The sequence below is a fragment of the Ursus arctos genome, unplaced genomic scaffold (genome assembly GCF_023065955.2).
Source record: "Ursus arctos isolate Adak ecotype North America unplaced genomic scaffold, UrsArc2.0 scaffold_36, whole genome shotgun sequence".
NCBI classification, from domain to species: Eukaryota; Metazoa; Chordata; class Mammalia; order Carnivora; family Ursidae; genus Ursus; species Ursus arctos.
In genome coordinates, this window is record NW_026623050.1 from 6522448 (window position 1) to 6534395 (window position 11948).

Genomic DNA, 11948 nt, shown 5'->3' on the forward strand with positions numbered 1-11948 from the left:
CACCAGGGGCGCCTGGGTGGCACAGCAGTTAAGCGTCTACCTTCGGCTCAGGGCGTGATCCCGGCGTTATGGGATCGAGCCCCACGTCAGGCTCCTCCGCTATGAGCCTGCTTCTTCCTCTCCCACTCCCCCTGCTTGTGTTCCCTCTCTTGCTGGCTGTCTCTATCTCTGTCAAATAAATAAAATCTTAAAAAAAAAAAAAAAAAAAGAACCACACCACCAAGTCTTTGGATAGACGAACGATCCAGGCATTCAACTCAAGAAACAAACATGCCTGTTTCTTGAAACCTAGAAGTGACGTTTTCAGGTACACAGAAGCCCATTGAGTGTATTTACCATGATAAAGAAAAAAAATTAAAAACAAAACCCAAAAAACCATTGAGCGGCTTGGAGCTGCTTCAGATACAAAAGCTTTCAAGTGAGCAGTCCCACCCAGTCTTCCGTCCACATGTGGTCCTGGCCAGGGACTCTCTGAAGGCAAGCTGGAGTCCTCATTTTACCCTGGGTTTCCAGTCTCCCCATCTCAGATCGGCAGGCCCATGTCCCTGGTAGCTTTTGACATTGTTCATAGGGCCTTAGGCAAAGCCCAGATGAGCAAGGAATAGAGGTTTGGCTGTAAGTTGATGTTTTGCACAGAGTTCTGAGACTCGAGGGCAAAGGGCCCAAAGTGGGGAGACTGACCCCTACGCAGCTGTCCTCACTCACGCCAGATGTGCCCTTGACTCAGGACCCTTCTGGAATCAGGGCCAAGCACTTGGGGACCAAGAGGGCCCTTTTGGGGGGTTCCTGGTCCTGTGATACGTGCTCCCAGACTGCACACCATGTTGGCTTTTTATGAGTGTGGTTTATTACCTAAATAGGTTTTCTGTCGTTGAACCATACTGGGATGGACCTGAGTTAAACAAAAACCTGTAACACGCTGTTGGGTTCAGTTTCTTAGTTCTGTTTAGGGCTTCACTTTTGTTCATACGTGAGATTGGTTCAAGTTTTCTCTTTCCTGCACTATTCTTACCTGGTTTAAGAATCAAAGTCGTACTTGCTTCATAAAATGAATTTGCCTGCTTTCCTCCCTCTTTCTCCTTTTTAAATTATTTGACAGTAAAATGATATTTGTAATGGGCTTGGGATCTTATAAAAACACACCCCCAGAGTCTGCCTGCTCGGCAGGAGACTTGGCACAGACGAGAAGACAGACACCTCTCTTCCTTGTTTATAGTCTGTGTCGGCTTATTTCTGGCACTTTTGTTGTTTCTGGGACTGCTTTGCTGGGAGCTAGCCATATCCCTGAGGAAGTAGGGATGAGAGGTGAGGGGAAGCCCCGGGCTGGGGGGAGGGAGCCCTGAGCCGGGGTTGGGGGGGTCCAGCACCCACTGCAACCACCTAGGCTTCCGGGGGCCAGGCTCCCAGGAAACCCCTCACTGGAGCTCAGCCCAGCCCTCCCCCACGCAGGCACCATGTTCCGAAAGAAAAAGAAGAAACGCCCTGAGATCTCAGCCCCACAGAACTTCCAGCACCGCGTCCACACCTCCTTTGACCCCAAAGAAGGCAAGTTTGTGGGCCTCCCACCACAATGGCAGAACATCCTGGACACACTGCGGAGACCCAAGCCCGTGGTGGACCCTTCTCGCATTACTCGGGTGCAGCTCCAGCCCATGAAGGTAAGGTGGGCGGCGGGACGGTCGGGCTGACTGCAGGCTCTCCCGCTCCACGGAGACCGGAGACCGTGCCTGGCAAGACAGCAAAGACACCTGGAGGAAGCACGTCATTGCCAGCTATCAGTCAGCTGGCTGTTTTCAGTCTCCACTCAGGAGCCTCACCCAGGGGGAGGACTCCATGTCCAGGGGGGAGGAGCCTGGGGAGGCCCTCTCTGCGGGCTGGTAGGGTTGCCAGATTTAGCAAACAAAATTACAGGGTGCCCAGTAAAATCTGCAATTCAGGGAACAACACATTACCTTTTAGTGTTAAGTGTGTCCCATGCCATATTTGGACACACAGCCCCTGTTTGGGCTGGGGCTCCCAGACCAGCAGGATTTCGCCGTGTGGGTCACGAAGGGCAAGAGCGTTTGGAGTCAGGGGCCTGTCAACGTGTGTGGAGGAGAGCTCTGCACTGGTTGCTGCCTCCTCGGGGAGCTCCGGACAGCTTCCAGAAGGCCACAGATGGAGCTAGAGAAAGACAGCAGGCCCCAGGAGGGTTCTGGACCCCACCCCCTGCCCCCTCAGCTCCCCAAGCTCAGCTGCCCATACCGTTTGAGGGGCTTACCCCCTGTCTGCCCTGCCCGACTGCCCCATGACAATAGGCTTCCTCCTTGTATCTCTGCCCCCCCCCCCCCCCCGCACAGGCCTGACCTGCTGTGGGTCCGGGTGAGTGGCTGAAAAAGTAAGGAACAGATGGATGACACAGCAAGTGAGGCCCTTCAGTGTCCCCCCCCAGGATCTCCCCCCGCTCCGTGGAGGCCCCGTGCCACGAACAGGCTGCTCGCTCACACTCTTCTCCCTCCCCTACAGACCGTGGTGCGGGGCAGCTCGGTGCCCGTGGATGGCTACATCTCAGGGCTGCTCAACGACATCCAGAAGTTGTCGGTCATCAGCTCCAACACCCTTCATGGCCGCAGCCCCACCAGCCGGCGGCGGGCACAGTCCCTGGGGCTGCTGGGGGACGAGCACTGGGCCGCGGACCCGGACATGTACCTGCAGAGCCCCCAGTCTGAGCGCACTGACCCCCACGGCCTCTACCTCAGCTGCAACGGGGCCACACCAGCAGGCCGCAGGCAGGTGCCGTGGCCAGAGCCACAGAGCCCGAGGGTCCTCCCCAATGGGCTGGCTGCCAAGGCACAGTCGCTAGGCCCCACGGAGTTCCAGGGTGCCACGCAGCGCTGCCTGCAGCTGGGTGCCTGCCTGCAGAGCTCCCCACCCTGCGCCTCGCCCCCCGCAGCCACCAGTAGGCGCGGGACCAAGGCTGCCAGGCACGGTTCTGAGGAGGCCCGGCCGCAGTCCTGCCTGGTGGGCTCAGCGACAGGCAGGCCGGGCGGGGAGGGCAGCCCCAGCCCTAAGACCCAGGAAAGTAGCCTTAAGCGCAGGCTCTTCCGAAGCATGTTCCTGTCTACTGCTGCCACGGCCCCTGCAAGCGGCAGCAAGCCGGGCCCTCCCTCCCAGAGCAAGGTAGGTGGGGGCTGGGGTCGACCCTCTGGGCCGCTCTCAGCAGGGCAAGGAGCCTGGCCTTCCCTACTTACAGGGTCAGGCTAGGGAGAGTAGAAGGGAACAGAATGATCAAGAAACCAGCTCAGCCTCCACTGCGGATTCTACCCTGAGCCAAATGAGCTCTGGTCTTCCAGAGGCTGTGAGGGTGAGTCAGAGGGGGCAGGCCAGCTCGTTCGTTTTCTGGGGGGCCTCAGAGGGGCTTTCGGTACACCCCTGCCCTCTGCCGTGTGTCTCAGTGGACCACGCTGGGAGGCAGTCACCTTTAACCATAAGCCCAGACCCTCCCCCGGTGCCCAGCGACCACCAGCCTGGCCCCAGCACTGGGCAGTGGCAGGCTCCGGCCTCCCTCTTCCCAGAGCTTCTTTCCACCTCCACCCCTCTCTTGCCCAGTGCTCTCCTGAGGTCCAGCAGACGCTCCCTGGACTGCTTCTCCCTCAGGTGTCAGAGTTTTCATGTCAACTCCTTCTCCAGCGAGAAGGATTCTTTGCTTCCGACCCTGCCCCTGCCTTTTTTTTTTTTTTTTTAAGATTTCTTTCTTTATTTGAGAGAGAGAGAGTGCAAGTGCAGGGAGGGGCGGAGGGAGAGAGATTTCAGCAGACTCCTCGCGGAGCTCAGAGCCCGATGTGGGGCTCGATCTCACAGCCCTGAGATCATGACCTGAGCGGAAACCAAGAGTCTGACACTTACCGACTGCGCCACCCAGGCACCCCCCCTCCCCTTTTCTTGAGTGGTTGTTCGGTTTAGCATTTCTGGAATGATTTGTTGTGCAGTTCACGTGCCACAGGAAAAGCTGGAGGATTGAGTTGGCCTCGGCCCAGAGCAGCCGGAAAGCCGACTTTTGACATGCGCGACAGCCTCGAATGCACAGATTTTTCTTGTGAAATAGGAAACAGCGAAGGGAGCTCTAATGGTGACATTTCTTGGCAGGCAGAGGAGAATGTTTTTGCTTTTTCCATGCCCTATGATGTCCTGTCCGTGGTGACAGTACCATCCTTTCTCATTTAGCAGATGAGAAGGTGGGCTCCGGGAGGGTCACACAAGCCCCAGATATGGAGACTGAGTCAGGGAGGGCAGCAGTGAGAGGGCCCTCCGGGCTCACGCCTCTTGCTCCCCAAGGCTTTCTGATCATGGCATCTCTAGCTCCTTCGTCGGGGGCGGGCAGAAATGAGCTTACACTGCAGCGCGAGGCTGGGAAGTCAGACGTAAGAAACAACTGGTGACAGTGACATGAGTGACAGACCTCCCCTCCCCGGAGGGCTTTCAGAGCAAGCCTGGCACCTCCCCGGCGATGGTGCATGAGTGGGCTCCAGCCTGGACTTGGGTGGAGAGTTTGAGGAGTGGCCTGACTCTCAACCTTCCTAAGTCACTGCCAGCCCAAGGCTCCCAGGGAAGGTTCTGGGCTTTGTGCACTCGCTGGGATGAAGGACGCAGGCCGGGCTCCCCCATGGAATGGGGGGTGGAGGGCTGAACAAGTGAGACGTGGCTTGTTGTGTCTGTGAGCGGAGAGGTCTCTGGAAGGCTGTGCTCCTGGAGAGACACTTCCTTGAAAAGGAAGGTAGGAGCAGGCCAGTGCACACTGCCCAGGAGGTGAGAACTGGAACTTGATCGCTCGCTGGCCTCTTGGGAATCCTGTGGCAGGGTTTCAGGGATTTGGAAAAAGGGGGTGTCAACACTGGGTGGGCACTGACATGCCTGTTTCCGAGCTCCTGCCGGCACCCTACAGCAGGGAGCAGGCTGTCCAGCCAGCCTCAGTCGGCCTGTCCATCCTGCATTTTAGCAAGGATCTGGCATAGGCCACTGCAGCTGGGTGTGCAGTGAAAGCAGGTGGTGGTCGTCCTCTGGGGCTTGGAGACACCCCAGTTCCAAACCCAGGGCAGTGGTTTCCTTCCCGGCCTCTTGGGCTTACATTTCTAGAGAAATACTTCCAAGCCAGGCCTCTAAAAGACAGGGCTGAGACTTCGTCTGAGCTGCTCCGGGCCAGGCCTTCTCAACCCCTGCCCTATTGACATTTGGATCAGAGAATCCTTTGTCGCAGGGGCTGTCCTGTACCCTGTAGGGTATTTAATAGCATCTCTGGCCTTTACCCACTAGATGCTGGTAGCACCTCTCAGCTGGGACAACCAGAAATCCTCCCCATACATGGCCAAATGTCCCTTGGGGGGATAAAATCAGCCCCCATTGCCAACCACTGCATCCAGCTTCCTCCTCCACCCCCACCGCCCCAGGAACCACCAGACCAACCCAGCAGCCAGCCTTCTGCACCTCGGCACATCCCAGGGCTTGGCTCAGGACGCTCACAGCAGCAACTACAGCCGCTGTCCGTGCACTGGTGCCCTAGGAGGTCAAGCCACCTGCCACCCAGCTGCCACCACACCCTTGGCCACTGAACTAGCCAGAAGAGGCTACAGAAGGCTGTGTGGCTCTCGGGCTTTTGCGCTCAGCCCCAGGAAGCTTGGCCTGCAGTCACTCACTTTGGCTAAATAGCCAAAGACCTCGAGCCCTGACTGGGGTCAGAGGCAGGGAGGCCGAAGCATTAAGACAGGAACTGGGGGATTTAGAAGCGGTTCCACTTAGAGGCAGAGAGGCTAAATCAAAAGACCCCGACAATCCACAAACCTTGGTTAAACACCTACTGTGCACCCCGTACTCTGTTATGTGCCAAGGACCTCCGATAGGAGCACAGCTAAGGTTATCAGGCTGACCAGGACTGAAGTGAGCCCGCTCTTACTACTCAGTGCCTCTGGGCAAGTTACTTAACCTCTCTGAGCCCCTTTCCTTACCGACAAATACAGATAATAGTAGCACCCGTGGAATGCTAAAACAACCCAGAGGTTATGAGAATTCAATGAGATTATGCATGTAAGACCCTTGTCAAAGTGGCACACCCTTCATAAATGGCTTTATTATTTTTAAAATATTAGGACATGGCCTTTGCCTCCAAGGCACTTAGATTGCAGCCCCCAGCCCACGGCTGGAGAGCCTGGCCCTGTCGCCATGGCCCAGGAAGGGAAGATGAGGCATTGTCGTAACCATGCATGGCTCTTCCCAGTGGCTTCCCGCCCAGGAAGACATCTCAGTCACACAAGGAACTTCAGAGCCCATGACAACTAATTCCATCTTCTGTCCCCCTTTCTCTTTCTCGGTATGGCTTAAGACATTACCCCTGGTTTTTTCTTGTGGGGACATACAGTAAAAGCTCCCTTCTTGTGGAGACAGGCAGCAAGGCCAACAAAGGGACTCTGGGGACCAGAGTCCTGCTGAGGTGAAGACTGAGCCCAGCCCCATTACCCCGCATCCCCTGTCCCAGGCTGGGCTCTCGGCTGGATCCCTGCCCTTCGCCGCTTCCATCCACCCACCCACCACACCCTTGGCCCCTGAGTTCAGCCAGCACCTGCAGCAGTGTCTCCACAGGGGCCTTGACGGGGCGGGGGGGGAGCAAATCCCCTTCTTGGCCCCTCAGCAGGGCCTGTCCTTACCTCCCCCGTCCCCGCTGCCCAAGGCAACTCAGCCAGAGAGCAGAGACAGCCTGTGTAGGGGGCCAAGAGGCCACCAGGTGAAGGGAATCATTTTACAGCCTGCCGTCGACATCCAGGGGGAGAGAGGTTAGGGGGCCATTAGAGCAACCACAAGAGCAGCTCTAGCTGCCTCTAGGCCCCCAAATTGTGTGCAGCCCGACCCAGACGCTCAGAGAGCATGTTTTCTGTGACCCACACCTTGCAGGCCAGCGGGCAACGTTTTTGTAGGGCCTTGGGGGCTGCCTCGGTGATGGCGTGATGAAGTGAGCTGTGGTGGTGTCCTGTGAAGCCTCTGCTTCCAGGACATGGCCTCCCAGCCTCAGTAGTGGCCTTGCTCCCTCCACCCCCAGTCCCACCCCTCCCGCAGCCTCCCTGAGGCCATGGAATCACAGAGCCCATTTGTCCAAAACTGCTCCCAGTGTGGTCCACTGTCCTCCGGCATCAGAGCCCAGGGGACTCATTAAAATGCAGAGTCACTGCTCTAGGGACTTACCGAAGCTGGACTCTGCATTTTATCCAGCTCCCCAGATCACCATGTATTTATAGACGAGATGGGCTCCAAGAGGGTGCGTTGCCTGAGATTCATCGCTGGTCAGAGCAGAGCAGTACTGGAATCTAGGTCGTGACCCCCAGTCCAGAGGTCCCACCGCTCCACTACACAGAGTGGGGAAACGTGGGTGAGGGTCAGGTGCTGGTGACGACATGGGAGGGTCTCTTTACTATCCAGATGTGCTCCCCGGGCAGGATGGAGTCGTGGCAGCAGTGCTGGGAGGCTGTCCTGGCTCCTTCACTGTGAGGGCTGAGCCCGAGCCAGGCATAGCCTGCCAGAGGCTGGTGTGCACTTTGGGGTGTGCAGGCGGGGTGGGGGCGGCAGTCTGCCACAGCTTGTCTCTCTGCTGGCAGGGTTACTCTCATACGTGCTCCCCTCTAGGCAAGATCAGGCACTGTGTAAGGTGGGGTAGACACCCTGAAGCCTGGGGAGAGGGTGCTGAAGAGGTTGACAAAGTTCTGCTGAGCATGGTAGGGTCCAAGGCCCAGACGTGGGGTCCCTCGGCCCAAGCTGAGAGCCTAAGGAAATCTCTTGGAAGTTGATGTAGTTCTGAGGATCTGGACTAGGGCCCGCTGGACAATAGACAACTGCCATATGATGGGTTCTGAGATGTTCTGGAAAGTTCTCTGCAGCCCCTGAAGTGTCCCTTGTTAGGTTACTTACAGCCCTTTCCAGGTGCCCCTTTTAAAATCATATAATCCCTGGGAAGAGTCATGTTGCACATCGCCAGCTCCTTGGAGAGAACCCAAGGATGGGGCACTTTCCTGCCAGGCTGGCAGGAGGCCTTGGGCCCTGAAAGGCAAGGAGCCTCAGAGGCTTCAGGGCTGGCCCTTGGGCTCACTGAGGCCCAGTCTGCCACTCAGTTCTACCTTCCCTCCCTCCCCACCAGAGGCCATAAGGATAGGCCCCCCACCTTCCCTTCTGTGTGTGGGGGGTCATCAGCCAGGAGTGCTCAGAAGCAAGTCCAGAGGCTGCTCTGGGGAGCCCCTAGGAAACCTCCCTACCCCTGGCCCCAGGGCTTGGGTTAGGCTGGACCTACCTCCCAATTCCAGATCTCTCTGGCATCAGATCCCTAGCCCAGGAGACATACCTGAGAACACCCCAGATGGTAATAGGGCTCTGTGGTCCTCTGTTGGGGCACACTCTCACAGCATAGACATGCAGACTCCCTGCTGTCAGGCAGGAGTGGGGCTGTCAGACCCCTTGCTGTGGCTTCCCTGCCCTGTGCTGGGAAGCAGTCCCAGCTGCCCCACGGCCCAGGGCCTCTTCCGCCCACTTGGGTCCTTGGGTGTGAGCACCCCGGGAATGAAGTAGGTCTCTGACCCAGATTCCCCACAGAGCCTGGCAGTACAGAGGGAAGACAGCCTCCCAGTGGCCTCCCTGGGCTCTGGCTGTCAATTACCCAGGAAGAAATACCCAGCAGAGGACACCCCAGGGACTTTGCTTTCCTTCAGTTTCCCCGGCGAGGCAGAGCGGATGTCAAGAGCTGCTGTTTGGACTGCTCACCCGGGAACGCTGGGGGCTGGGCTCCTAGGCAGGAACTTCGGCTTCAGCTGCGTTTGAAAATCCTTGCCCACAGCACCTCCCCGATTTGGTCCGATGCCCTGCCAGACCTGCCCCTGTCCAGAGGTCACCCCCTGCTTCTGGGAAGGTCACTCCAAACGCTGCCACAGCCAAACCCTTCTCTGTTTCTCTTTCTCTCCCTGCAGCCTAATTCCTCTTTCCGGCCACCACAGAAAGACCCCCCACCAAGCCTGGTGGCCAAGGCCCAGTCCTTGCCCCCGGACCAACCCATGGGGACCTTCAGCCCTCTGGCCACCTCGGATACCAGCAGCCCCCAGAAGTCCCTCCGCACGGCCCCCGCTGCCGGCCCACCCCCAGGCCGGTCTTCCCCCGCGGGCTCTCCACGCACCAGGCAAGCCCAGATCAGCACCAGCAACCTGTACCTGCCCCAGGACCCCGCGGTGGCCAAGGGTGCCCTGGCTGGCGAGGACACAGGTGTTGTGACACATGAGCAGTTCAAGGCTGCACTCAGGATGGTGGTGGACCAGGGTGACCCCCGGATGCTGCTGGACAGCTACGTGAAGATCGGCGAGGGCTCCACGGGCATCGTCTGCCTGGCCCGGGAGAAGCACTCAGGCCGCCAGGTGGCCGTCAAGATGATGGACCTCAGGAAGCAGCAGCGCAGGGAGCTGCTCTTTAATGAGGTGGGAGGAGGGGGGGTGTGGTGGGGCGCTTAGGATGACCATCTGGGAGCCTGGCCGTGGGGACGGGGCCTGGCACTCAGGCAGCCCCATCTGCCCCGCAGGTGGTGATCATGCGAGACTACCAGCACCTCAACGTGGTGGAGATGTATAAGAGCTTCCTGGTGGGCGAGGAGCTGTGGGTGCTTATGGAGTTCCTGCAGGGCGGGGCGCTCACGGACATTGTCTCCCAAGTCAGGTGGCCAGCTGGGAGGCCTGGGCTCTGGGAGCTGGCTGCCCCCACCATTGTCCCAGCAGGGGGATTGGGCAGCCTCGGGCCAAGAAAACTTGGGGTGCCTGTCACATCATTGTGAGCACCCCCTGTCCATTTGGGTTAACAGACCCAGGAGGGTTCGGGGGAGTGGGGTGGGGTCTCCAGCCTAGGTCCAGGCCCATTTCCACTGAGGCTCTAACCTGCCTGGACCCCCGCACCTATTGCCTAGCAGCCGTGGGGCCTCACCCCAGGGGCACCTAATCTGCCAGCCCGGCTGCCCCACAGCCCTGCCGAAGCTCATGTTTTCTTCTGTCTGTGACCTGGCCTTCCCTGTCCAGGCTGAATGAGGAGCAGATCGCCACTGTGTGCGAGGCCGTACTGCAGGCCCTGGCTTACCTGCACGCCCAGGGTGTCATCCACCGGGACATCAAGAGTGACTCCATCCTCCTAACTCTCGATGGCAGGGTAGGGCCCTCCCCAGCCTGGCACACTTGTGCCCCTCCCCCTGTGTCCATGCTCCCAGCTCAGCTCCCACTTCTAGTTCACCACTCCCTGCCCCCCCACCCTTCTCAACCACAGGTGAAACTCTCGGACTTTGGATTCTGTGCTCAGATCAGCAAAGACGTCCCTAAGAGGAAGTCCCTGGTAGGAACCCCCTACTGGATGGCTCCTGAAGTGATCTCCAGGTCTCTGTATGCGACTGAGGTAACCTCTCCTTCCATGGGCCAGTCCTCCCAGAAACTCCTGTTTGGGAACAAACAGCCCCTGTGGCCCCTGCAGAGACACCCCTCCCCCAAAGAGCCCTGGTTTTCAGGTTCCCACTTAGTCAATACCCTACCCCACTTCCCATTGCCCCCTGCCCACTCTTGGGTGGGTCTTCCCTCGCTTGTGACTTTGCTGCCAAACTATTCCCAAAAATGTTCCTCCTGCAGCTTGTGGGCAAGGTGGGGTATGGCCAGGCTTCCCCATGTGTGATGGCCATTCTCCCTGAATGGCTGACAGCTCTGCCCCTAGAGTCAGTGGGCACTCCTGCAGGAAGTCACTGGCCACAGGGCAGATGGACAGGAAGGAGGCCAACTCACCAATGACAGCAGGGACCAGCTGCTCCCGTCCCCCTGCAACACACTGCTACCAAGGGGCCCTACTCTGGCCAGTGGTGTCAAGGACATTCTCTTCCTCCAGGTGGATATCTGGTCCCTGGGCATCATGGTGATTGAGATGGTGGACGGAGAGCCACCCTACTTCAGTGACTCCCCAGTGCAGGCCATGAAGAGGCTCCGGGACAGCCCCCCACCCAGGCTGAAAAACTCTCACAAGGTCAGTCAGTGCTCAGGGTGGACGCTGCTGGCCCCATTCTTCCTGAGACTGAAGGGACCAGAGCCTGGGCTCCCAGGCCCACCCCCTCCCTTCCACAGAATTCGGAGGCTCCCAGAAGAGGTTCCACCCTCCCCACACAAAACCCGCAGCAAAGTCCTGTGGTCGTTTGGACAAGTTTCCACCTGTAGGCAATTGACAGGAGCCTGAGAGAAGGAAAAGCAAGGCTGCCAGGAATCCCTGATGTCCTGGGGAGGAATCTAGAGAAGCTAACTGAGCAGGAGCCCCTCCACTCCCTCTGTCAGGGGAGCCATAGCATGGCACGGTGTTCCCAGTCTAACACAGCAAACTGTCTTTTCCTCCATCAATGCACATCCTGACCACATCTGAGCCACAGGTTTTCCCTTAAAACCAGTGTGTGTGTGTGTGTGTGTGTGTGTGTGTGTGTGTGTGTTTGCGCACGTGCACATTTAACCCTTTTCTGTCAAATCCACCCAAACCCACAGGCCTTACCAGTGGACACCCCCTGCTGGTAGCCAGGTCAGCTTAGGGCGGCAAGTGGCACTGCCATCTGATGGCCAGAGAGAGAAATGTCCCAGAGGGTTGAAACCCAGTCCCTAAATAAAATACTTCTGTGGCCCCAACACAGCTGGATGGGAGGACAGTCTGGAAACACCTTCCCAGTCAGCTGGTCCTTGGAACCTGCCCTGCCAGCCCCAGGACTAACACATAGGGGAGATTTCCAATTGGTTAATTCCCCCAGAGGATGTAGCCTTTTGTAACAGCCCAAGACTTAGTCTTATCCCAAGATACTGGCTCAGAATGAACCAAGATAAGCCCTTGGCTCAGAGCATTAAAGAAATCTTCCTTGTCAGGTCTCACTTTGTTCTTTTCCATTTTTCAAGACACTTCAT

The 11948-nt window shown here is 57.9% G+C and overlaps 1 protein-coding gene across 2 annotated transcripts in view; it reads left to right on the forward strand.

Moving 5' to 3' along the window:
• The window catches only part of PAK6 (p21 (RAC1) activated kinase 6), a 36768-nt gene that overhangs the window by 22689 nt on the left and 2131 nt on the right, over nt 1-11948 (forward strand). For both annotated transcript variants that reach the window (XM_057306284.1, XM_026480034.4), the window contains 7 exons: nt 1450-1658; nt 2506-3159; nt 8973-9470; nt 9572-9705; nt 10059-10185; nt 10300-10425; nt 10903-11037. In XM_057306284.1, the coding sequence (XP_057162267.1) occupies nt 1455-1658; nt 2506-3159; nt 8973-9470; nt 9572-9705; nt 10059-10185; nt 10300-10425; nt 10903-11037 (1878 nt within the window). In that variant the 5' untranslated portion in view covers nt 1450-1454. The remainder of the gene's footprint in view (nt 1-1449; nt 1659-2505; nt 3160-8972; nt 9471-9571; nt 9706-10058; nt 10186-10299; nt 10426-10902; nt 11038-11948) is intronic.